General features: G+C 45.3%; 1 protein-coding gene across 1 annotated transcript; it reads right to left on the reverse strand.

The window, feature by feature from the left end:
- Positions 1 to 622: 622 nt before the first annotated feature.
- On the reverse strand, positions 623 to 27,753 carry LOC142473889 (uncharacterized). Its single transcript, XM_075580829.1, has 5 exons — positions 27,723 to 27,753; positions 26,976 to 27,453; positions 4,181 to 4,407; positions 2,705 to 2,782; positions 623 to 2,339 (listed from the first exon to the last, which is right to left on the reverse strand). Exons 1-5 carry the CDS (start codon positions 27,751 to 27,753, stop codon positions 1,303 to 1,305), a joined length of 1,851 nt encoding a protein of 616 aa, XP_075436944.1. The 3' UTR covers positions 623 to 1,302.
- Positions 27,754 to 27,990: the final 237 nt, after the last annotated feature.

The following is a 27,990-nucleotide window of genomic DNA, read 5'->3' on the forward strand; positions in this document are numbered from 1 at the left end:
GGTTAAGTTTTGTGGTTAGTGATAGGCGAATGTGGGAAAAACATGTATCATTTTTTTATCTCGTTTGTGAAAACATTCCTACACTTATTTCAGTAACATTGAGTTTTCTAGAAAAATAACAAAGAGCACTGTGTGAAAATAGTGCTTAGACAGCCATATCAGTAAATACACACACAACTGCAAAATGAAATGTTTTTTTCCCACATACTTTTCTGTGTGTATTTGAAAGTCTGGTTAACTACCTGTCTGCATGAGTTTAAATACGTGTGTATCTATATATATATAAATATATCTCTCATAAAAATATATATATATATATAAAGTGTATATTGTACTATATGTATAGTGTGTGTGTGTGTGTGTGTGTGTATATATGTATATGTATATGTATGTATGTATATATATATATATATATATATATATATATATATATATATATATATATATATATATATATATATATATATATATATATATATAAAATGTATCTTTTTTTTTTTTTTTTATATTGCAGGAGTACACACAACATATTGATGGCAGTAAGTAGGCCTTGTATGAAACCTATTTAAATGGTGATAAACATGAGTGAATTAAGTCATAAACATTTGTTTGCACCCAATAATGTTAGAGGCTCACACTTAGTATAGTTGTCAAACATTAGGCCTGTATTATTAAAATAGTGTGTTTTCACAAGGAAGCATGAAGTGTATGTTTTTTGTAAATACATCTATACCAGTTTAGATAGTACTATATATATACACACACACACACACACACACAGTGTGTGTCTGTGTGTGTGTGTGCATATATCAATACATACTACATATATTTTAGTATAAATTCAGAGATGTTCTTGAAACAAGAACACATAAATGATTAAAGGACAACATTACAATGGCCACCAAAGGTAAGTAATATTTAACACAAAATCCTGCTGTACACGTACAAGAAAGATGTTTGCAGTTAAATAGGTGCTTTTATAATTGCATGAAAATAATATGCACATGCAATGATTACATCAATTAACACACCCAAATGCAATGTTTTGCTGCAAAGTCAATGGCAGCTTCTCTAAACTTAGCAACTGGCTCCTGGTGGAGCATTACTGAACAGACGATTAATACATCAATATTTATAACACTATTCATTAATTAGGAGTGTTAACATTTCCAAAAATTCACGTGTACAAGAACATACTTGAAAGTTTGGAAACAACACAGTCTTCAGCATACATACAATAGTAATTAGATAATCTGAAGTCAACAAAACAAGGCCAAAGACATATTTTGTGAATTTTAAAATTTATTTTTTTTGTTCTTTTTGCGAGCGAGTAACAGGCCTGCTTGTTGTCTCTTGAATTTTCCTTTTTCTTTTGCCACCAACTTTAGGTACAACAGAGCCACTTTGAGTGGCCTCTGGCACTTCACGGGCAGGGCTTGTGGCCAGTGACTCACCTACAGGGCTTTTGGGCAGTGACTCACCTACAGGGCTTTTGGGTAGTGACTGTTCACCTACAGGGCTTGTGGCCAGTGACTCACCTACAGGGCTTGTGGCCAGTGACTCACCTACAGGGCTTTTGGGCAGTGATTCACCTACAGGGCTTTTGGCCAGCGATTCACCTACAGGGCTTTTGGGCAGTGACTCACCTACAGGGCTTTTGGGTAGTGACTGTTCACGGACAGGGCTTGTGCCCACTGACACATGTGAGCAAGTTGGTAGACACTGCACAAGTGATGGTTGGTCTGTTTCATGTGTGTCTTGTTTTGTTTTTGTCGCCTCCTTTGTAGGTGTCTGCTGCTGAATTTGTACAGATGGCAGCGGTAGGATGTCATCAGGAACCTGCACAGCAATGTCTGCTACTTGACCGGTAACATTTGGGCCTGGTGAATGAATATCAGATGAATGTGATGAAAACTGACCTGCATGAACAGATCCTGGCTGGGAGGTGTTGAATTGTGGTACATTAGTCATTCTCCAGTAATTAGCTTGTGTTTGCTGAACAACTAATGCTTCGAATGAGGTGTTGATTTTTTGCAACTGTTTAGGCACTTCAATGAAGACTCTGTGGAGATGTGCCAATTGTGAAACTGTTTCTTCCTGCAGTGCAATCATCCTTTCCAGCACTGTCATCAGGTCAGAATGGCGACGATTTTCTGCTTCCACAATTTTTCCCTCAGAAGCTACAATTGCATCATATGTGGTATTTGCTGGACGTTTTGGCGGTAAAACAGTTTCAATTGGAACCTCTTCATGGTCACTTGCTTGTATTTGTGTGTCTATGGCGGCGGCGGCGGCATCATCATCATCATCATCATCATCAAAATCCTCTTCATCATGTTCTACAAATAAATGTACACATTATTAAATGGCATGTTAATCTCTGCTGTGTTACTATGTAATTGTACTGTGTCATAAGTAACAACTAACATGTTTCCATACGTTTTATAACCTCACATTAAAAACTACCTTGACTTAAGAATAATGTTTGGACTCAGTATGAAATATGAGTGAATGAAAACTTGCTGTAAACTCACAACTCCTACATGATAGTTAACATCACTAACACAATACAAGTTGCCTTACACTTCATTTTCACTGACACTAAGTAATCCTATTTAAAGAAGATGTGCAAAACAAATAATGAACATGACAACATAACATATAGAAGAGCACATATTATATGGCCACCAACTGATACACTCACCTTCTAGGTGTGTTGAGCTGGCTGACCCAGGTGAAGACACTTGTTCAGTCTCAGGTGACACATGTCCTTCAGGGGCAACTATATATAACAATAACATAAGTTTTACATTTACATGTGTAAATATTGAACAAACAGTTATTGTATGTTCTGTATTTATGAGTACCTAACAGCATCATTTCCTTAACCCAAAATGTGTGTGTGAAAGTGAACATAAATAGTTGTAATAACAATGTGCATGCCTGTGTACTTAGAACTTTTGAGTTCCCTAACATAAAACATACTATGTTCCTGCAGTAATGCGTGAGGATAAATAGATAAAATTTGTACATAAAAATCATATGTTGTGTAGTGATATCAGTATCATAATGTACATAACTATCATGAGATGACCATTCACAATGGTTATCATGAAGGTGGTCATATTGCAAAAAGTGTTGTTTTTGGTAGAGGATATGTGTGGTACATTAATATAAGATGTGGCACACCTGAATGTGGCTGTGACTCAACAAGACAACACATGTAGTGTGTGATAATGTGTCGTTGATAGTAGTAGTTCAACTATAGATATGAGTGAACTAATGTGTGACGTACGCTTTGATAAGTAATGAGTTGTTGGGGCATTTAGTAGCTAAAGTGAAGCTTTCAAATGAGTGTGATTAACTTCAGTTGTGCTAGTCAGGTTGTAAGAACGGTATTCACTTCCCCAAAAAGCCTAATCAGCCACACCTTTCAATTACTTGAAACAGGTGAAAATGGTGTGAACTAAGTTGACCCTAAAATGAGGCTGTAATTAGTGTGTGTGCTGAACCCCACCCCCTCTGTTGAAGTGTATGCTGTGATGAGATATTAATTGCAGCTGCTTTAACACAATGGTAGATGAGCTAAATAGTCGTGTGCAGTTTTTAAGTTATGAAAACAATGACATAAAATATGATACGTGTGCCTCATTATGCTGTCTGTATATGAGTTAAAGCAAAAATGGACCTTTTCATAAACAACTATAGATGTGTTAGTGCAAGTGATGTTTGTAGGCCGTTGCATGCAATATATTTGATGCATGCTTAAAATAGGCAGTAATGTCATGTTTGTCGGAGTAAAATAAATAAAATACACAATAATATTATACATATTTCTGTTCTGTACCTGTAGCTAGTAATAATTTCTGATTAACATGTGTTACACATGTGTACTACCCTGTTGTTCCCCATCTTCGCCCACCATCAATTGCTTCCACTGCAGCAATGCATTTTGGGAATTCACATGTAAATGAGCACGCAATGGCACGTGCTATATTAGTTACTGCTTTTAGTAGGACTACAACATATATGTCTATTTTGAGATATATATATATACAGAATCAGACATATACATATATAGATGCAGGTATGCTTATATTGTGAAGACAGTATAAAAAGCAGTGTAACTATGCAAAATAACTGTAAGCAACGACACGCCTAGTACAGTAATATTTCTCACCTGGTGGAAATTGTGAGGGGTAAATTCCTATATCACGGTCACCAGGTAAGCCTTCCACGACGACGGGAAGTAATTTTGCCCGAAGCAGCTCCTCCAATGGACTTAATATGAGACGTTGTGGTGTGGGCCCACCTCCAGTGCCAGTAGCATGCACGCGTTGGTGTTGTATTTTCTTTTTCAATTTGGACCTAATATCATCAAATCTCTTGTGACAATTCCGCTTGTCCCTCACATGATTCCCACACGCATTGACACCAATGACTATTGTGTCCCACATTTCTTTTCTGCTTGCTGAACTTGTCCGCCCTTGAAAAACATATAAAATATATGAGGTAAATGATTAATAATAGAAGCACCAGTTTCCTACACTGCTAGCTGTTCCAAGAGATAGCAAACATGCTGTTTTATGTGTAATATGTGAAGCACATGAGCATTCACTACTAAACCTATACATGTAAGCAAGGTTGCATTCATATTGTATGCAGTTATGGCAAATTGACCGCCTGTGTTTAGTTGTCCTTGTAAGGCATGATAAAAAGCTGTGTTTCCAGACTAATTAACATAGAAAGATATTCTGAACCCATATTTGCATATGAACAAAACTCAGATGACCTAGGATCACATGTATTTGAATAATAAATGTAAAGGTACACTTACCTAGTAAATGTCCATATATACTGTCATAGTGCTCCAGAATGCCAGTGACAAGAGCTGTATTTTCCTGGTCATTGAAGCGAGGATTACGTGGCTTCTCCACACGTTTCTTCCGAGCAGGTTTAGGGTCAGAGCTTGGCTGGTGCTGACTGGACTCTCCTTCTTCCAATGGAAGAGCCTCCAAAAGCTGCCCACCAGCAAGCACGCCACCACCATCCACCCCATCAGCAACTGCGCCACCAGCAGCACTCACAGCACCAGCACTCCCACTCCTAGCACCAGCACTCCCACTCCTAGCACCAGCACTCCCACTCCCAGCAACAGCACTCCCACTCCCAGCAACAACACTCCCACTCACAGCAACAGCACTCCCACTCACAGCAACAGCACTCCCACTCCCAGCAACAGCACTCCCACTCCCAGCAACAACACTCCCACTCCCAGCAACACCACTCGGTGCACCAGCAACATCACTCCCCTGAACAGTACGTTCACTCCGACGCGTACTCGCACGAGTAGCACTCCCACTCCCACCAGCATCACTCTTCCCACGCTTTGCGGGCATACTTCCAGCACTCACAAAAAACAGACAACTAATGTACAGCCAATCACACGAAACACTTCCACATATAAAACAAGACAAAGATGTAAACAAAACAACAATGGACAAAGCTCACCCAATACACAACAAGTCTCTCCGTCAATATGCAAATGTTCAATCAGCCAGCTCTGTGCGTCTCTCTCTCTCTCACTCCCAACAACACAGAGAATGATTAGCAGTACACGTTGCCTTTAAATATGGCGCGCAATCCAATACATGCTTGTTTCGCCTGATTCAGCAAGATTTGTGATTGGGCAACCTATCAGCACCCCGCCACGCACGCCGATACACCTGTGTGTGATCGGCTAATCATCGTGAGAGTGGGCGGATTTGTTTTCGGGTTGATTTTGAATGTATTCGGCACTTACTGCATACGGAGAGGAAAAATCGCCATTAACATGACTAATCGGTAAGCTTGCCGATTTCACTTAATCGACGCTTACTGCATGAGGCCCTTAGTGAGAAACACAGAGAAAACAATACAGACCGGCGCCTCAAATGTCCAAAAAGGAAAATAAGTCCAAAGATGTGCTGCAGTGTCCAGTACAGGTGATCCAGTTGCCAGACAGCAGACTCCACAGCAGCAACCGTGGTATATAATGCAGGGAAGATAAAGAGAGAAATCATAGTGTGACACTGCATATCTGAAACATGTAACTCACACACACAAGACATACACCACTAACAACACTGACAGAAAGGCTGACAATATAACAGAGATTTATTAGAACAATTACTAAAAAATGGCAGTGAACTATGGAGCAGGTCTAGGATCCGGTGTGTAAAAACCGGAATCCTACTTACAACAATCCAGAGTTTTCAGGCAGTGATAGCAGGAGATGCAGTCCGGTATCAGCTGTTCCTAGGCGTGTGGTACTTCTATAATGGCCGCCGGCGCCTCCTCTGATAACTCTCAGGCCGGGCGTCTCTGCAGGCCAACCCTCGCGAGATTTTCCGTCCGGAATGACGTCACTCGCTGGGTGGAGCTATTCGCCGCTTACTGCTTGCCACACGTCTCTTCCGTCGGCTGGAACTAGGGATTGATGCAGGGGTCCGCTCCTTATGGTGTTCACTAACGAAGTGATTCTCTAAAAACACCCAACGCGTTTCGTGCGCATGCGCACTTCTTCAGGGGTAATTAGCACAGTCCAAGCTTGCCTTATATAATGGCAGGTGATACACAATTGGGGGAAATAGATTGTCTCTCAAATTGATCTTATGACAATCGTGATTGGTTGATACTCCTGTCACTCATGACGTGTGCTAAAAAACGACAGCCTAACATACACATAATACAATATATAACATAAAACTCACTACAAATACATTTCATATGTACAATATCCTGACAATCATGAAATAAAGTTTATTACAATTCATTAACATTACTAGATATTTATCTATCCACCATTGATGTTGCACAGTTTTGCACCAATCCTGCACCCACTATGTGCAAAATAGCTAATGATGCAGTTAATTCCTATATCTTATACTATATTAGTGAAAGCACTGTATGCCTGCCTGCCTGCCTGCCTGCCTGCCTGCCTGGATGTCCGGTGTCCCTAGGGGAAATCTCATTGGTCCCTTGGCCCGCCCCCGCACACCTCTCATTGGCCTGAGGCGGAGCGACGGGCCAAAGGACACACAAACACACACACACACAGGGACACACACATGGACACGGACGGGGACACACACACACAATCCCCTCCCGGTGCCCCTCACTCTCCCCCGTCAGCTGGACCGCACCTCAACTTCCACACCCCCCCCACCCTCCCTGTGCCCGAATTTACCCGGAGTCCCGTGTACACACACACACACACACATTCCCACCCCCCCAAGCTCACACACCTCACCCCCCCCCCAAGCTCATCCCCCCCCAAGCTCACCCCCCCCAACCTCACACCCCGGCGCCGCTACAGTCAGCGGGGGAGCGGAGCGAGCGCCCGGTACACACACGGGGGAGCGGCCACAACACGCGGCCTCCTGCCTCACATCCAGGTGGGAGCGGCCGGATGAGTGAGGCAGCGGCCGGATCAGTGAGGCAGCGGCAGGATGAGTGAGGCAGCGGCAGGACGGGTGAGCTCCCCCCCCCTCCACATGCTACGTGCTGCTCTTGCCCCTCCGCTCCCGGCTCCCCCCTGTCACCGCGTGACAGGCCGCGGGACGTGAGATGGGAGGGGGGATGCCCCTCCGCTCCCGGCCCCCCCCTGTCACCGCGTGACAGGCCGCGGGACGTGAGATGGGAGGGGGGATGCCCCTCCGCTCCTGGCTCCCCCCTGTCACCGCGTGACAGGCCGCGGGACATGAGATGGGAGGGGGGATGCCCCTCCGGTCCCGGCTCCCCCCTGTCACCGCGTGACAGGCCGCGGGACGTGAGATGGGAGGGGGGATGCCCCTCTGGTCTCGGCTCCCCCCTGTCGCCGCGGGACGTGAGATGGGAGGGGGTATGCCCCTCCGCTCCCGGCTCCCCCCTGTCACCGCGTGACAGGCCGCGGGACGTGAGATGGGAGGGGGGATGCCCCTCCGGTCCCCGCTTCACCTTCTCCCCACCATTGTCCCCGCTGCCTGCGCAGGAGGATGGGGGGGGGGGAGCGGGTGTTGGTGCTGGTGTGTGTAATTGTGTGAGACTGTGTGTGAGTGTCTGTGACTGTGTGTAAGTGTCTGTGACTGTGTGAAACTGTGTGGAAGTGTCTGTGACTGTGTGTGACTGTGTGTGACAGTGTGTGTAAGTGTTTCACAGTGTGTGAGTGTGTGTAAGTCTGTGTAAGTGTCTATGACTGTGTGAAACTGTTTGAAACTGTGTAAGTGTGTGTGACTGTGTGTGAGTGTGTGTAACTGTCTAATATTGTCTGTAACTGTGTGTGTATGTGTGGTGCACTGTGCAGTGTGAGCAATGAGCAGTGTGTCAGTGTGTGCAGTGTGAGCAATGTCCACTGTGTGTGCAGTGTCAGCAGTGTGTGTGCAGTGTGCAGTGTGTGTCAGTGTGAGCAGTGTGTGTGCAGTGTGAGCAATGAGCAGTGTGTGTGCACTGTGTGCAGTGCGAGCAATGAGCAGTGTGTCAGTGTGTGCAGTGTGACCAATGAGCAGTGTGTGTGCAGTATGCAGTGTGTGTCAGTCTGAGCAGTGTGTCAGTGTGTGCAGTGTGTGCAGTGTGAGCAGTGTGTGTGCAGTGTGTCAGTGTGAGCAATGAGCTGTGTATGTGTGTGTGTGCGCAGTGTGAGCAGTGAGCAGTGTATGTCAGTGTGACCAGTGTGTGTGCAGTGTGCAGTGTGTGTCACTGTGAGCTGTGTGTGCGCAGTGTGCGTCAGTTCGACCAATGAGCAGTGTGTGTGCAGTGTGTGTGTGCAGTGTGCAGTGTGCAGTGTGAACAATGAGCAGTGTGTCAGTGTGAGCACGGTTCACATCCCGGGCAACGCCGGGTCTCTCAGCTAGTATATATATATATGTCTAACTTCAAATGAATAGTAAAAAAATAAAAAATAAATTTGAATAGGGAAATAGAGGGGGGAGCAATAAAGAGGGAGCAGAAAAAGAGGGTGAGAGGGTGAAGAAATGTGTTAGAAGAAGAGGGTGGGGGCTCACATGGCCACTGACACTGTTGGCACTGATGGAGACACTAGAGAGGGTTGGGGTTCCTTACAATGCATTGATCAAATACATTGTAAGGAGCCCCAACCCTCTCTAACAGCGCGTCTGAAATCTGCATTGTAAGGAATCCCAACTTTCTCTAATAGCGCGTCAGAGATCAGATGCATTCAAAGGAGCCCCAACCCTCTCTAATAGCACGTCTGAGATCAGATGCATTGTAAGGAACCCCAACCCTCTCTAATTGTGACCCTTGCACTCACCACGAACAAGGCGGACCCCCGGTACTGAGGTGGGAAAGTAGAAACTGCGCACCCACAGCAGTGGAGGCACGCCTGGATTGTCAGCGTAGCCGGGTCGGGGTTGGAGAGAGAGGGTAGTCCAGATACTTGCCGCGGTCATGGGGAGGAGCCAGTAACGGTAGATGTCCGTTGTGCCGAGGTCGAGGGTTGGAGCTGGTGGGTTAAAAGAATGTCCTATATCCGTGGTCAGGGATGGAGAGATGCAGGTAGTCGAGGGCAAGCTGGGGTCGTTATACAGAGAGAGTCCAAGAGTCTAGCCGGGTCGGTACACATGAGGTCAAACTGAAAGCAAGAGAGGCAAGGCACAGCAGGAATGTAGGAACACAAGGCTACTATGGTCTATGCTCAGCAATTTGTAACTGAGCAAGCAGAGATTAAATAGGAGGACTGGAGCAATGAAAGTGAGAGGCGGAACGGAGGTGTGGCCCCCGCGGGAGCTGTGATTGGACGCAGAGCGCAGGAGACAGGTGGGCATTGTTACGGGTGTTGTGTCGCAGCTGGGGAGTGGTGCACGATCGTCCCGTGAGCGCACCGCGCGTGAGTGACACGTGACGCGAACGGGGGGTGGGACCAAGCTCCATAGAGATGTTTGAAAACCTCTGTGTGCGCGTGCGTTTTGTTGCCGGTCATTTGATTAGATGAGTTATTAAAAGCAAATTGTGTAGTTACTGTACCCTCTCTCCAGTTCATTTATTTTTTCGTTCCGGTTGTGCATCGCACATTTTTCACTTTGTACTATCTCCCTAGCGAACAACACACCAAAAGGTGCCCTGCAGCAACCCACAGGAGCAGGATTGAACTGATGCACCCTTTGATAACCATGAGTCTCCACTTTGTTATTATTGAGGATAGAGTCTATGATATTGGCCGACTAGCAAGTCTACAGTTATTGATTTAAAAAGTTAACTAGGTGCCATTCCATGTGAACATTTACAGCTGATTTGTGATAGCTCAATAACAGAGCAGAACCAGCTAGGCACCATCTTTTCTACATGTATATACTGTAAACCCCTAGACTGATCATTTACACCATTTATAAGTGGAGTTGGTAAGGATACCTTTCTATTTATGAGACAAAGGATTGGACATTACTGTAGTGTTTTTGATTTAAACAAACAGGGCCCCAAATCTACTGTTGGGATTGTTTTTTGGAGCCCCAGATTTGGTCTTTGGACTTGTTTTTGTCATAGTTTATAGACTGCTTGCTCACTGGATTGATTGTACTTAATATGTCATACCAAAATATTACACAACATATGAATTTATAGTCACAAATAGATTTTGCGAGAGTGTACGCAACAGCTCTACTCTGGGGGCCATGATGTTCACTTTTAAATGTCACATCTTCTTTAATATACACTAACGCAACATAGAGCGCTCCCAGATGGTATCGAATTGGTCTAACTGCATCAATACGAGACTCCCAACGTGTTTCACAAACTCTCTTTAGTGTTAAATTGGGTAAGGATTTTAAAAGAATGATCTATCTGTTGGTGGACCTGGGGAAGAAATTATACAACGGTTGAATTAAGCCCAAAATTTAAATGGCACCTATATTGGGTTTGGCAGTGTTGTTAACCACTAGGTTCAAATAATGAGAACTACTGTACATGGTACATAAAACGCACGTGGGTTCATGTTCAACATGTCTTTGAACTCCATTATGCTTTCCCCGCATATTTGCAGCATTGTCATAGCTTTGGCCCTGCATATTTTCTACATTTATATTGAGATCCAATAGTTCCTTTATTATCCAATCACTTAAGATGATGTCATTTCTGCCAAAAAATAAAATGGAAGCCATCACATGGTACATCCACCAATTAGATTGGTGGATATATCATTTGTCAGTCAAATGTGATGTCACAGGCCTTATATAAGGTCTGTCATGTCTTATTTGACCCTAAGAAGCCGTCCGATCAACATCTCCCGGACCTGTGAAGAAGAAAAAACTACTCACCCGGGCCTACTCTTCAAGCAACTGAGGATCATGGACCCACCCTCCCCATGGATTTCTTTCACCCCCCCTCCCCATGTCTCTTTCATCCCCCCATGTCTCTCTATCGCCTCCCTCCTCATGTCTCTCTATCGCCTCCCTCCCCATGTCTCTTTCACCCCTCTACCCATGTCTCTTTTTCACGCCCCACCCCATGGCTCTCTTTCACCCCCCTCTCTATGTCTCTTGCACCCCCTCCCCGTGTTTCTCTATCAACCCCCCCCTACAAATGTCTCTCTATCACCCCCCCTCCAAATGTCTCTCAATCACCTCCCAATGTCTCTTTCACCCTCCCCTCCCAATGTCTCTTTCAACCCCTCTCCCCATGTCTCTTCACCCCTGCTCCCATGTCTCTTCACCCCTGCTCCCCATGTCTCTTTACCCCTGCTCCCATATCTCTTCACCGCCGCTCCCCATGACTCTTTCACCCACTCCCCATGTCTCTTTCACCTGCTCCCCATGTCTCTTTCACCCCTCCCCATGTCTCTCTTTTAAACCCATTCCCATGTCTCTATTTCATCCCCCTCCCTATGTTTCTCTTTCACCCTCCTCCCCTCGCCATGTCTCTTTCACCCCCCTCCCCTCGCCATGTCTCTCCTTCACCCCCCTCGCCATGACTCTCACCCCTCCACCTTCCTTCCACATGTCATAAACTCACACACACACACACTCACACTTAACAATTCTTGGTATATCTATAGAGGGTATTACTGTGCATCTGTATTCTTTTTTAGTATAATGCTACTAGTAGTAGTACTTTTTTTTTTAAACAACTCTGAATTAAAATTTTAATGTATCATAATGTAACAATCATTTTTTGTTTCTATAGCAACCATTTACAAAGTCACATCCCCTTCCTCTTTTGAAACAGGCTCTGGCAACCCCTACCCCCCTTTTTTGAACGCTGCCCTCTCCCTAGCTGTGCAAAACTCAATTGTATCCAGTGACTGCCTGGTCACATGATCACCCCAGAGAACTTTGCATTTTTGGTCCTCTTCTGCTACACTGGCAACCATTTAGTGAACCCCCGAGCCGAATCTTCACCGATCTATCGCAACTTAGCTAATTACTTATCAATGTGTGGATTGTATTGATGCACATATCAAAGGGATTTTTTTTTTTAAACGACAGCTTGGACTGCTGCTTTAAAGGTGGGCAGAGTAAGTTTGGAAATGGGGAGGAGTCACAGACCTCCAAACAATTTAAATCTGCGCACACAAACCCATGTAAACTCAACCCCAGACCCACCTCACCATATATATTTGTCTTAAGGAGTGCTACTGGGTATGTGACATTGTACAGTATAAACACAAGGAAGAGAAGCCCAATGCAACATGATCCTCCGCCGACTTAAATTTAACATGTCAAAAACAGAACTCCTTATATTTCATGCCAAACCTGGCCCTACTACCACCTTCCACATTACTGTTGGAAGAACTACTATACATGCAGTAGCCCAAGCACGCTGCCCTGGGGGTCACAGACTCCTCTCTCACATTCAAAAGGTAGCTAAACCTGTCGTTTTTTCCTCCGCAATATTACAAAGATACGCCCTTCCACTGTTGCTCGACAGCTAAAACTCTGACACAGACCCTCATTCTCTACCATCTCAAATACTGGAACCTTCTGCTGTCCGGTCTTACTGCCTCTCACCTGTCTCCCCTACAATCTATCCTAAACGCTGCTGCCAGAATCACTCTACTCTTTCCTAAATCTGTCTCAGCGTCTCCCCTGCTGAAATCCCTCTCCTGGCTTCCTATCAAATCCCGTATCTCACACTCAATTCTCCTCCTCACTTTTAAAGCTTTACACTCTTCTGCCCCTCCTTACAGCTCAGCTCTAATTTCTCGCTATGCACCATCCCGACTCTTGCGATCCACCCAATGATGTCTTCTATCTACCCCTTTTGTATCTAAAGCCCTCTCTCGCCTTAAACCTTTCTCACTGACTGCCCCTCACCTCTGGAATGCCCTTCCCCTCAATACCCGACTAGCACCCTCTCTATCCACCTTTAAGACCCACATTCTAACACATCTGCTTAAAGAAGCATGTGAGTAGCTCCGTGGCTGATACTATAGACCGCATACAAAAAGCTTGGCCCATTGCAGACGCACTTACGAGAACGCCCTCCTACTGTCTCTGTATGTTCCACCTACCAATTAGATTGTAAGCTCTTCGGAGCAGGGACTCCTTTTCCTAAATGTTACTTTTATGTCTGAAGCACTTATTCCCATGATCTGTTATTTGTATTATTTATTTGATTGTCACGTGTATTACTGCGGTGAAGCGCTTTCTACATAAATGGCGCTATATAAATAAAGACATACAGTACATACATACATACAACATCCAACATGACAAAGCATATACTGTAGTTAAATATTTATCTGTTTCTCTCTCATATGTGGGGTCTGACTTACTTATCTCTCTCTCTCTCTCTCTCTCTCTCTCTCTCTCTCTCTCTCTCTCTCTCTCTCTCTCTCTCTCTCTCTCTCTCTCTCTCTCGTATCATCAAGAGGGTAATCTAAAGTTAATTTGCAGAATTTCAATAACCCTTGGCATTTGTAAATAATTTCTTTAGTAAATAAAGAGTTCAATTAAAAATAGATACATTTTATTGAAGAGTTTTAAATATATTCTTAGTAAAATATGTTACAAACTGACTTATAAATATAAATCTTATTTACAGATAGTCACAGAGCTTGGCATCAGTTACAGATTAGTCAGGGTTTTTTTTTTTTTGTGTTTTAGGGCCTAAGTAGCTCATGGGGGAAATAAGTCTGGATGGTGGGTATCCGTAACATTTGGAGATGTTATGATCCTCCTGCCTCTGAACAAAGCACTGTAGCCTCCCATTGGAGGTATGTTGACAGGCTTACTCCCTCTCCAGTTGTGCTTTCCTTTTCATAGCCTCTCTCTCCTCTCTCTGTTCTGGTGGAATAGGTATGGAGACCTCAAGCTCTTGGAGAGGCTGTTGACAGAAGGATGGAGTGAAGTTGTCCACTCTACTGGGTACATTGATAGGAAGCTGCAGGTTAGAAAGCTGGTGCTGCAGGTTAGAAAGCTGGTGCTTCTGGTTGAAAGGAGCTTGAATGGGGATAGTGGTTTGGCTGACCTTTTTAATGCATGTCACTGCAGCTTTCCGTTCTATGGATATCACTGGGAGGTGTTTGGGATTCTCTATAACTGAAGCTTTGTTTTCCCCACGTTGTTTGATTTCACTGGTTTTAATGCCAGGAGCTGGAATGGGGATAGTGGTTTGGCTCACCTTTTCAATGCATCTTACTGCAGCTTCCTGTTCTATGGATATCACTGGGAAGTGTTTGGGATTCTCTATAACTGAAGCTTTGTTTTCCCCATGTTGTTTGATTTCACTGGTTTTAATGTCAGGTCTTGTGTACTCATGTATTTTAAATAGCCTAGGCCTGGCATTAATACCGACTCCTTTAATTCCAGAAATACTGTCCTGTTTTTTGGCCATGAACCTTTTAATCGCATCAGTAAGAAACCACTGAACATGGGAAGCAGAAGTCTGGCTTTGGCGTCCTTGCATTGGTCCAAGCTTATTTCCAAGTGTAATGGATCCTGCGGGTGCCCCTGGACCTGTGGGACCTGCTTTTTTACCCAATGGGTGAAATACTTGAACAGAGTTAATCATTTGGAGGCTGAGGTTGCTGTGATGGGCTTTCACCTTTCCTTGTTCAGAAGGTTCCAATGACTTCTTGCCCTTCCCTAGGACTTCTGAATTCACTCCAGGCTGATTAGCACTTTTTCTTTTGAGAGCTTTGGGGTAATTATCAGTACCACAAGCAAGCGCTTGCTCAAAACTGAAAACGCTGGTCTGGTTCTTTGTTTTCTTCACTAGCTGCTTGATATTGCTGTTCTGTTTACGTTTGATCCCCATCTCTTGAGGTGTCTTTCGCTCAGGACTATGAGTAACTGCAGGAGACTTTGCATCTTTACATTTGATCCCCATCTCCTGAGGTGTCTTCCGCTCAGGACTATGAGTAACTGCAGGAGTTTTTGCATATTTACGTTTGATCCCGATCTCCTGAGGTGTCTTCCGCTCAGGACAATGAGTAACTGCAGGAGTCTTTGCATTTTTAAGTTTGATCCCCATCTCCTGAGGTGTCTTCCGCTCAGGACTATGAGTAACTGCAGGTGTTTTTGCATATTTAAGTTTGATCCCGATCTCCTGAGGTGTCTTCCGCTCAGGACAATGAGTAACTGCAGGAGTCTTTGCATTTTTAAGTTTGATCCCCATCTCCTGAGGTGTCTTCCGCTCAGGACTATGAGTAACTGCAGGAGTTTTTGCATATTTACATTTTATCCCCATCTCCTGAGGTGTCTTCCGCTCAGGACTATGAGTAACAGCAGGTGTCTTTGCATCTTTACGTTTGATCCCTATCTCCTGAGTTTTCTTCAGTTTAGGATTAATATGAGTAACAGCAGGTGTTTTTGCATCCATTGTACCTTCGCGGCTTTGCTGCATCTTTTCAGATACCTTATTGGAAATGTGGGCACCTGAGAGACAAACACGTTTCATCTTTTTTAACAGAACAGCCTCGTCACCAGATTGTGGGCCATGGGGTGACTTCCCTGGTATAGGAGCAGAAGAATGATTTACTGGCTTTGACATTGGTTTTACCTTCTTTTGCAGTGCAGTTTGAGGGACTTGATCCTTTGCAGCTGAAGAAAGGATCTTTTTCTTCTTTGTTTCCACTGTGGAGCACTTTGGTACTCCCTCAGACTTTGACGGACACTCAATCTTCACTGAACTCAGCACGTTATTACGAACCTTCTGAGCAATATGTGAGGGGGCCTTCACCTCTGAAGATCTCTTCTCCATATCTTTTAACCCACCCCTTTTCCACACTGGCACACATAACTCTTTGTTGCTTTGCACATCAATATGTAACTTTGAGAGGTGGCTCAGCTTCCGAGCTGGTTGAGTTGGGTACATTAGAGGTGGTTCCCTTTTTTCATTAGCAGCAAGCTGAACTGCTCCTTGTATAATTAAACTGGCCTGGGAAATATGTTGGGCTCCAAGCGAGGTCAGACACACTGTAACAAAATCAAAAAGGAGAAATAATCAATTATCATAAATACCAACACATTGTACATTACAACACAAAGGAAGAAAAGCAAACACATGCTTAATCCCTTCAGTATTGGCGAGGACTGGATATTGTAGAGTTCTATATATTTGTAACACTACAGTGGCGAATGACCGTAATTAAAGATCTTTATAACAGGTAATGGTATCGGTCAAGGAGAAGATTTTGAACAATGATTAGTAAAGATTCTCCATATCTCACCTTGTAAGGTCTGCAACACAATGCAGTGGGGAAAGGGAATTAAGCTAATTACACATGGAAATCAGTGCAAAGAACTACTGTACACAATGCAAAATTATGAGAGATATCCAGGTTTTATCACAATAATGATGGTGGAGTGATGAAGACGAAGAGAAGTAGATTTTATTGGTGGGGATATCATTAGTGATAAAGAGGGCAGATTATGATAAAAGGCCAACAAGAGTTTCACAAGTCTCTGTGTGTTATTTGTCAATGGGAAAACCAATACACTACAGTAGATACTCAGTTATGCATATTATCAATTTATGAACAAAGCGGCATTCAACTTAAGGAACATCCACAAACGTTTAGCTGCAATAGCAACAACTGGGGGAAATGCTATGATTTGGGCATCTAGATCTCTCCTTTTTTGCCCCTTGTGCTCCCCCAACTGAACCTGGTTTGCCTTACCCACCTAACACTCCTCCTACTTTTACATTTTCGGCTATCCTGGTTGCTTGGGGATCAGGGGCTGCTGAATAATGAGCCAGTGGATGGGACGGTCTTGGGCTTTTCCCCCTGGGGGAGGTTATTGGCAGCCCAGTGGGTGTCTGTAAGAAGGAGCCAATCTGTGCTGTGTTGCCACCAGTTGGAGCATATTGGCCAGGATCTTGGTGGTATGTCCTATCCTGAACGTGCATTCCTCTAAGGGGTATGAATGGTGGCTGCTGAAGTTGTGCATACTGGGTGGCCATTATACAAGGCCCTATTGTAGCACGTCTTTCCAAATGTGTGTTGGGACGGAAAGTAACAGGCTGCGTTGTGGCTTCTCCCCTAACCTGTCCTGCAAATCCTGTGTGTCCTCCTGTAGCAGTGTGGTAGAATCCTCCGTTCATGTCCGATACACGAGGGTAAGCGCGTGTTGCCTGTGGGATCTGCTGTAGATACATTGGTGTTCCTGCAGACCCTTGTTGCAAAATCATGCCTTGGGCCCCATGTCTGTAGACTTCTGTATTCCTCCCTACTGGGTGGGAGCTGTTGCTCCATGAAGGGTAAGCAGTGGTGACTGCAGGAGCACTGCAGGTCGGTGGAATTTAAATTTAAAAACTGATCTGTAAGGAAGAAAGGTAAAAGTGAAGGGCCAGAAAAGCACAATCAAGGCACATTTCTTTAACACACGGGACTCAACTCCAGTCATCAAGCCCCCCCCCCCCAACAGATTAACTTTTCAGGATATTCCAGCTTCAGCACAGGTGGCACAATCACTCAATCAGCCTCTGATTGAGTCACCTGTGCTGAAGCAGGGACGGATTGAGCCACCACCGCTGAAGCTGGGATATCCTGAAAGCCTGACATTGGGGGGTTAGGACTGCTTTAACAGACCTGCTAAAAGATATTCTTGATATCAAATACATATGAAATACATACAGATGCTCACTTGGCTTGGTATTTTTATTTTGCCTTTAAAATATTTGGGGTTTTGGTTCTGGTTTTGAATAAAGTTTTTGGTGGTCTTTGTTTTGTTATGAATAGCAAGCACTAACAGGGATAATGGCTTGCTGGGAAAACACATTTATTTGATTATCAATGTTACATACCACTGGGATGTAACACAGACAGAAAACTATTTCTAGGTAGTTTTCAACACAAAGTGGCAACTGGCATATAAAACTTGTGCAGTCCATCACCTGCTTTCATGTCCACCTATGAACACAATGACAAATATAGATGTACCATAGCTTTCGGAACTGGATCTTTAAAAATAAAAATAAAAACATAAAAATTGCCTGTTCCTACTGTGGTATTTTGTGGTAATATTATGGTGTGGTATTCTGAGACGTCTGGTATATTGAGGTATCTGGAGGAGCACTCAGGTCAGCTATATCTGTAAATCAAGTGGCAGATTCTGCCCTCGTTTTGTGGCTTTGTCTTTTTTGGGGCCTTTGTATTACTGTAGAGTAGTGGTTTCCAACCTTTTTTTGGTTAATGAACCATATGTGAAATTCTGAGGGACCCCAACCCTCTCTAACAACAAGTCTAAGATGAGATGCATTGTAATATACCCCAACCCTATCTAATAGTGCGTCTGAGATCAGATGAAGTGTGAGGAACCCCAATCCTCTCTAATAGCGCTTCTGAGATCAGATGCATTGTAAGGAACACCAACCCTCTCCAATAGCGCGTCTGAGATAAGATGCATTGTACTGTAAATTCTTCTGTATTAAGTACAATTTTAAAATGACCTGAAAATTATAGCGAACCCTTTAGGGATGCCCGGGGAATCCTAGGGTTCCTAGGATCCGTGGTTGAAAAACACTGCTGTAGACAATAATTTAAGGATATGGCTGAAAGTAGTCGAACATTACACCCCACGGTGTAGAATTGGTCCAATAGTTATTGACCTAAACTTAGGGCAAGGAAAAAGCATGCCTTATACATAACTAATCCTATTGTATACACTAAGGTTCCTGTGTCTTTTTTTACTATCCCATAGATCCCATAGACGTTTGCCGCTTTGACATTTATGCATACAGTACATGTGTTCTTTTCTATACATTACTGTTCAAATCATTTAAGATTTCGAATTACAAGCCAGATATAAAAGTAAATACAATAAAACAAATATGTGTGTATGTATCTATAATAAATCAGTTTTGACATTTATAAAAAAAAATATTATCCAATAAAGGCCAGGTACCTAACCCCCCTGGGTGTTGTCCCTCCCCCCCGCCCCCCCCCCCACCCCATCCGTCTTCTTTCTCCCATCCATTGATAGGAGTCATCTTATCTGTTCTGAACCCCATAAAACATTGTGAAAGTAAACAGTTCAGAAATATAGATATTATCCATTTCTTTTTGGGTATGTAAAGGTCACGTTGCTTCCTACCTGCCATGATACAGAGTTAAGGTGGAGATAATTAGTCTCTCCGTACAGCGCCACACTTTTCCTATCTCTGAGATGTCCACAAAACTAACGGTTTCCTTCGGGAACTAATTCAAGTCACGCACAAACAAGTTTACATTTGTGTATTTATCTCAGTCTCTAAGGCGATTCCATGATGTCATTACAGAACACTGCTGCTGGCATCTCCTAGGAGGCTCAATGATACTGTCTCGTGATGTCATAATAGAGAAATCAGCTACTGTTGACATTTAATTTCAAGTGGTTGAGAAGTGGTTAACTTGAGTAGCAGGCATAAAAATCACAGCTGCTGTGATACATTGTATTACGTACATTGGGTGACACAAGTACACATATGGACAGTGCCACTGACAGCAGTGGGATCAACATACTGTATCACTGGGTTCAAATGCATTGACTTCATGGCAAGATAAAGTATCACAGATTATAATGAGATGTATCACAGTCTGCGTCTCTGCCCCAGCATGCACCTTGGGGAGAGTCAGTAGGAGGAGTTGGGGAGGAGTTACATGGCAAACAGATTATAATGAGATGTATCACAGTCTGAGTCTCTGCCCCAGCATGCACCTTGGGGAGAGTCAGTAGGAGGAGTTGGGGGGAGTTACATGGTGCACAGATTATAATGAGATGTATCACAAGTTGCATTTCTCTGATACTTTTTTTTAACCTTTTATTTGCCCAAAACAATCCTCCATATCTGAAGTGCCATAAGTCTAACATACCGCGTCAGAAGTAAGAAACTGTTCTTACAGTATATATGCTGCGGCTCTGCTCCAAAAAATAGAGCCATGCGTCTAAACACAATTACTCTATGTTGCTGCATAGACCTTTTATGTCTAATTCCAGCACTGGGGAAGTGTTCAACTCCATTCAAGGGCAGTCTAAACTAAACTACTACTTTGGTACAGCACTGCACTTTGCTTTAATGCTTCAGACATACGCATTATGGGTATTGAATGGGTCCCCCTGCTTATTTGTGGGGGGATAGAGATGAGTCTTTTACAATGAGAGTGCTACTGGATCTATGTTCTATATACAGTGACACCTCGCGGCCTTAATTACAATTTATTTTGGGATGTTTTTTGTCAGTACACTAAAACCTCCTCTTGGATAGACACAGGGGGATATTCTAGTAGCTGGGAGTTGTGCAAAAGCGTGCAGAAAGAGCCTTATCCGATTGGATTTCTAGAACAGCGGTGCGCAAACTGGGGGGCGTGGGGTTTACAGAGGCCCCGAGCGCTTCCCGAAGGCACTTAAATTAAGTGCCGGGGGAGCTGCAGGGCCTCTGTAAACCTTCACTTACCTAGGCTCCGGCGGCTTCCTTCCTGCGTCGCCATGGCAACGCAGCATCAAAATGACGCTGTGAGGTCATGTGACGTCACGTTACTAGGGCAACGTGACGTCATGACGCCGGAAAGCAGGTGAGTGGGGGTTAGGGGGGGCACGGGAGTGAGGGGACCGCCAGTAGGGGGGCGCAGGGAAAAAGTTTGCGCCCCCCTGTTCTAGATTTTGCTCTTCTGTAAGTCCTTCTCGCATGTTCACCCCCTCATCCTCTCACTCCCCCTTCTCATCCTCTCACTCCCCTTTCTCATCCTTTCACTCCCCCCTCCTCATCCTTGCACTCCCCTCTCCTCATCCTCTCACTCCCCATACTCATCCTCTAACTCCTCCATCTTATCCTCTCACTCCCCCCTCCAGATCCTCGCACTCCCCCATCCTCATCCTCCTCTCACACCCCCCTCCTCATTCTCTCACCCACCCATCCTCTCTCACTGTCCTCATCCTCTCACTCCCTCCTCATCCTCACACACCCCCTCCTCATCTTCTCACCCTCTCATCTTCTCACCCTCTCATCTTCTCACCCCTCCTCATCCTCTCACTCCCCCTCCTCATCCTCTCCCTCCCTCCTCATCCTCTCACTCCCCCCTCATCCTCTCACTCTCCCCTTACTCCTCTTCTCATCCTCTCACTCCCCCTTCTCATCCTCTCACACCCCCCTGATCCTCTCACTCCCCCCTCCTCATCCTCTCACTCCCCCCTCCTCATCCTCTCACTCCCCATCCTCATCCTCTCACTCCCCCATCTCATTCTCGCACTCCCCCTCCTCATCCTAGCACTCCCCCCTCCTCATCCTCTAACTCCCCATCCTCATCCTCTCACTCCCTCTTCCTCTCACTCACCCCTCCTCATCCTCTCACGCCTCCCCTCCTCATCCTCTCCTCATCCTCTCACTTCTCCCTCCTCATCCTCTCCCTCCTCCCTCCTCATCCTCTCACTCCCCCTCCTCATCCTCTTTCTCCCCCTGCTCATCCTCTCACTCCTACCTCCTCATCCTCTTACTCCCCCATCATCCTCTCACTCCCCATCCTTATCATCTCACTCCCCCTCCTCTCACTCCCAGTCCTCATCCTTTCACTCCTACCTCCTCATCCTCTTACTCCCCCCTCCTCATCCTCTCACTCCTCCCTCCTTATCCTCTCACTCCTCCCTCCTCATCCTCTCACTCCTACCTCCTCATCCTCTCACTCCCAGTCCTCATCCTCTCACTCCCCCTCCTCATCCTACCTATTCCCCCTAATTCTCTAACACCCCTCATCCTCTAACTCACGCCTCCTCATCCTCTCGCTTCTCCCCCTGCTCTCACTGCCCCCTACTCATCCTCTCTCCCCCCTTCTCCTCTCACTCCCCCTTCCTCATCCTTTCACCCCCCTTCTCATCCTCTCACTCCCCTCCTCATCCTCTCACTCCCCCTTCATCCTCTAACTCACCCTTCATCCTCTAACTCACCCCTCCTCATCCTCTCACTTCTCCCCCTCCTCATCCTCTCACTCCCCCCTCCTCATCTTCTTGCTCCCCCTCCTCATCCTCTCACTCCCCCCTCCTCCTCCTCTCTCTCCTGTCCTCCTCTCACTCACCCCTCCTCATTCTCTTGCTTCACCCTTCATTCTCTCACTCCCCTTCCACTCCCCCCAACACTCCTCATCCTCTCCACTTACTCCACAACCTCTCTGCCCCTCCTCATCATCCCCCTCCTCATCATCTCTCCATGCATCCTCATCCTCTCACTCCTCGTTGTATCACTCCCCCCTCCTCGTCCTCTCCTCACCCCCTCCTCATCCTCTCACTCCCCCCCTCCTCATCCTCTCACTCCCCTCATCCTCTCACTCACCCTCCTCATCCTCATCCTCTCACCCACCCCTCCCCTCATCCTCTCACCCCCTCCTCATCCTCTCACTCACCCCCTCCTCATCCTCTCACTCCCCCCCTCCTCATCCTCTCAATCCCCCCCTCCTCATCCTCTCAATCCCCCCTGCTGAACCTCTCACTCCCCTCATCCTCTTACTGCCCCTCCTCATCCTCTCACCCACCTCTCCTCATCCTCTCACCCCCTCCTCATCCTCTCACTCACCCCCTCCTCATCCTCTCACTCCCCCCTCCTCATCCTCTCACTCCCCCCTGCTGAACCTCTCACTCCCCTCATCCTCTTACTCCCCCTCCTCATCCTCTCACCCACCTCTCCTCAGCCTCTCACCCCCTTCTCATTCTCTCATTCACCCCCTCCTCATCCTCTCACACCCCCATCTCCTCTCACCCCCTCATCCTGTCACTCCCCCTGCTCATCCTCTCACCCACCCCTCCTCCTCTCACCCCTATCCTTATCCTCTCTGCCCTCCCTCTCCTCATCCTCTACTCCTCCTCATCCTCTCACTCCCCCTCCTTATTCTCTTACTCACCTTCCTCATCCTCACTCCCCACTCCTCATCCTCTCACTCACTCCTCCTCATCCTCTCACTCACCCCTCCTCATCCTCTCACTCCCCCTCTGCTGAACCTCTCACTCCCCTCATCCTCTTACTCCCCCTCCTCATCCTCTCACCCACCTCTCCTCAGCCTCTCACCCCCTTTTCATTCTCTCATTCACCCCCTGCTCATCCTCTCACCCACCCCTCCTCCTCTCACCCCTATCCTTATCCTCTCTGCCCTCTCTATCCTCATCCTCTATTCCTCCTCATCCTCTCACTCCCCCTCCTTATTCTCTTACTCACCTTCCTCATCCTCACTCCCCACTCCTCATCCTCTCACTCACTCCTCATCCTCTCACTCACCCCTCCTCATCCTCTTACTCCCCCTCCTCATCCTCTCACTTCTCTCCTGCTCATCCTCTCTCTCCTCTCCTGCTCATCTTCTCACTCCCCACTCCTCATTCTTTCAATCCCCTCTCCTCATCCTCCCCCTCCCCTTATCCTCTAACTCCCCCCTCCTCATCCTCTCACCCCCCCTGCTTATCCTCTCACTCACCCCTGCCCATCCTCTTACTCCCCCCTCCTCATCCTCTCCCTCACCTCATCCTCCCACTCCCCGCTCCTCATCCTCTCACTCCCCACCTCCTCATCCTCTCGCTCCCCCCTCCTCATCCTCTCATGTCTCCCCCTCATCCTCTCACTCCCCCACTTAGTTAAAAATTGGCCAGAGGTCGGGCCCAACTTCTGCGTATGGTTGCTTGGCCTCCGATTTCTGCCAGGCCTCTGCTGCACCGATCCTCACCGGTCCATGCCGGAAGGAGGAATTATGTGTAATTGTAATAGTGTGTGTGTGTTTTGGGGGCAGAATTGTGTGTGTTTGTGTGTGTGTGTAAGGGGGGATTGTGTGTGTTGTCAGTGGGGCAGGGGGTTCAGTGTGAGGAGGGGGAGATTGAGTGAAAATAGGGTGACATTGAGTGATAGCTGAGGGGAGGGGAGAGTGTGAGAGATGTTGGAGTGAGCGAGAGGGAGGGAGAAAGATAGAGGGGGTGGTGGGGGAGTGAGTGGAAGTGTGAGAAATAAAAAGATAGAGATGGGGGGAAGAGTGTAAGATTGGGAAAGAGAGAGAAGAAGAAGAGAGAGGGGAGGGGAAGAGTGAGACAGGGGGAAGAGAAATACATTGAGGAGGGAGGTGTCAAAAGGGGGCAGAAAATAGAGGCGGAGGAGAAATAGAGAAATAGAGGGGGGAGCAATAGAGAGAGAGCAGAAAAAGAGTGTGAGAGGGTGAAGAAATGTGTTAGAAGAAGAGGGTGGGGGCTCACATGGCCACTGACACTGTTGGCACTGATGGAGACACTAGAGAGGGTTGGGGTTCCTTACAATGCATTGATCAAAAAATGGAAAGAGCCCCAACCCTCTCTAACAGCGCGTCTGAAATCTGCATTGTAAGGAATCCCAACTTTCTCTAATAGCGCGTCTGAGATCAGATGCATTCAAAGTAGCCCCAACCCTCTCTAATAGCGCGTCTGAGATCAGAGAAAACAATACAGACCGGCGCCTCAAATGTCCAAAAAGGAAAATAAGTCCAAAGATGTGCTGCAGTGTCCAGTACAGGTGATCCAGTTGCCAGACAGCAGACTCCACAGCAGCAACCGTGGTATATAATGCAGGGAAGATAAAGAGAGAAATCATAGCGTGACACTGCATATCTGAAACATGTAACTCACACACACAAGACATACACCACTAACAACACTGACAGAAAGGCTGACAATATAACAGAGATTTATTAGAACAATTACTAAAAAATGGCAGTGACCTATGGAGCAGGTCTAGGATCCGGTGTGTAAAAACCGGAATCCTACTTACAACAATCCAGAGTTTTCAGGCAGTGATAGCAGGAGATGCAGTCCGGTATCCGCTGTTCCTAGGCGTGTGGTACTTCTATAATGGCCGCCGGCGCCTCCTCTGATAACTCTCAGGCCGGGCGTCTCTGCAGGCCAACCCTCGCGAGATTTTCAGTCCGGAATGACGTCACTCGCTGGGTGGAGCTATTCGCCACTTACTGCTTGCCACACGTCTCTTCCGTCGGCTGGAACTAGGGATTGATGCAGGGGTCCGCTCCTTATGGTGTTCACTAACGAAGTGATTCTCTAAAAACACCCAACGCATTTCCCTAGGGAAGGTGTGCAGTGGACTTTTCAACGCTTGCAATTGAACTGCTGAGTATCTTTACCGGTCCGGTATTAAGAACGGTTCCCGTGACGTCATCCGCTGGTCCGCGACTTCAACCGTCCCCGGTGGGAACTAAAAAGCAACTGGTTGGTGTGCACCGGGGGAGAGACCATCGTGGAGTGCCTGATTCGTCAGTTCCTGCAGGCAGTGAACAACGGAGGCAGCAATCTGTTCCAGTGGAGCCACGGAGGGACTTCAACAGCAAAGCAGCGTTTCCTGGTCCTAGGAGCATGAGTATTACTCATACAATGCTTTTAATTGTTTTATGTTTGTGAGTTCATTTTTATTGAGATTTTTGGGAATTAAATATATCGATTTTTGCACAGTAATGCACTAGGATTTGGCGCTTTTTTTTCTTATATTTTTCTATGCAGGTGGAGAGGGAGGTCGTTGTGCCCTTTTAAGAAGCTGCCGGTTGATCCTAATAGTGCTTCTGTCACTCCCCAATTATTGGATCTATTTGTTGGACTCTAGAGGACTATCTGCAATTAGCAGATTAAGGCAAAGTTCACAGCACCACACATATTTTTTTGTATAATTGTATGTTTTAGCTTTTTTTATATCAGACATTCACAGTGCACTTTTGGTATATGAATTGATTTCACTATTCAGAATTTATTATAGTAGTATTCATTATATTGATTTATTAATAATATGTTTATATATTTATGATTTTTAATCAGTTAATTCAATTTTATATATCCTATATTTCTGGTTTTCCACACACAAGCGCAGACCCTCATTGTATATATTATATATATATATATATATATATATATATATATATATATATATATATATATATATATATATATATATATATATATGTCTAACTTCAAATGAATAGTAAAAAAAAAACACCCAGATCGAAGTCTATATTAAGTCCATTAGGAGAGAGGGTTTTCAGTTCGTAGATCCAGTAAGCTTCTCGCCTACTAATCTGTTGTAATTGATTACCCCCCCTCCAATTCACTTGTGAACTTTCTATAGCTTGACATTTCAGTCCAACAGGACTTTTATTATGGTGCACGCTGAAGTGGTGCGAAACACTATGTGTGGATAAACCTCGTCTAATGTTATAAATGTGCTCATATATCCTTCTTTGATAGCACCTGCCCGTCCTACCCACATATTGTAAGCCACATGGGCACTGCAATAAATAAATCACAGAAGTGGAGTGGCAGTTAATCAATGTTTTTATAGTGTAAATTTTATCTGTTACATTTGATTTAAAGGTTCTAGTGTTATTGCTGAAAGTACGAGCTGTGCATTTAGTGCATGTAAAAAAGCCCTTATTTTTACTTGCTATTGTTAGTTTCGAATTGTCTAGAGGGCAACTAGGAGCTAAACGTGTTTTTATATTTGCTGCTTTTGTGAAAATGATTTTTGGTTTCTCGGGAAGGCATTTAGATAATACGTTTTCACAAAGGAGCATAGGCCAATGTTTGTTAAAAATATGCCTGATCTTTGGCGCCATCTCGTTGTACTGGGTGACAAATGCCACCCCGTTGGTTTGTTCCAGCTCATTTATTTGCTTTTTGCTATTATATTCTAACAGTGTATTCCTCTCAATTTTATCTACCTGTAGAGACGCTTCTTCAAGTAAATGCTCCGGATAGCCTCTATCTCTGAACTTGTCTTTCAGCTCACCTGCCTGGAGCGCAAACTCCCCAGGATTTGAACAGTTGCGCTTCAGACGGGTGAGCTGACCCCTAGGGATATTCCGGATCCAACTTGGATTGTGCTGGCTGTCTGCCCTAAGGTAGTTATTAGCCTGCACTGGCTTAAAAAATGTTTTCGTCTCTATTCTGTTATCTGAAATATAAATGCCGAGGTCCAAGAATTCTATATGTTCCTTATTATAATTAAAAGTGAACTTCAAATCCCTATCGTTAAAGTTTAAGTACTCAAAAAATGATTCAAGCTGCTCCTGGCTGCCTGACCACACAGATATGATATCATCTATGAAACGGCGCCAGAGCACAAGGTGGGCCCCAAATGGACAGTTGTTCCAAATAAAATCTTTTTCCCAACTGTCCATAAAAAGATTTGCATAGCTTGGGGCAAACCTTGTGCCCATCGCCGTTCCACAGATCTGCAAAAAGAATTGTGAATTAAATTGAAAGTAATTGTGGGTTAAAATAAAATTAATACTATATACTAAAAATGTTTTAAGTGCTGGTGATGTAGTGACGTCCAATTCTAACCTGCGTGATATTGCCTGACAGCCTTTGGCATGATTTATGGTAGTGTACAATGAGGTAACATCCGCTGTCACCCAAGTGTACTCAGGCTCCCATTTCAGATCTCTAAGTATCTGAAGGACATGTGTTGTGTCACGCAGGTAGGACTGGACCTGATGTACCAAAGGTTGAAGGTGATGATCTATAAATAAAGATAAATTAGAAGTGAGTGATCCTATACCTGAAATGATAGGTCTGCCAGGGGGTTGTGTAATGCTCTTGTGTATTTTTG

This window comes from Ascaphus truei, assembly GCF_040206685.1.
Source record: "Ascaphus truei isolate aAscTru1 chromosome 13 unlocalized genomic scaffold, aAscTru1.hap1 SUPER_13_unloc_1, whole genome shotgun sequence".
Taxonomy (NCBI): domain Eukaryota; kingdom Metazoa; phylum Chordata; class Amphibia; order Anura; family Ascaphidae; genus Ascaphus; species Ascaphus truei.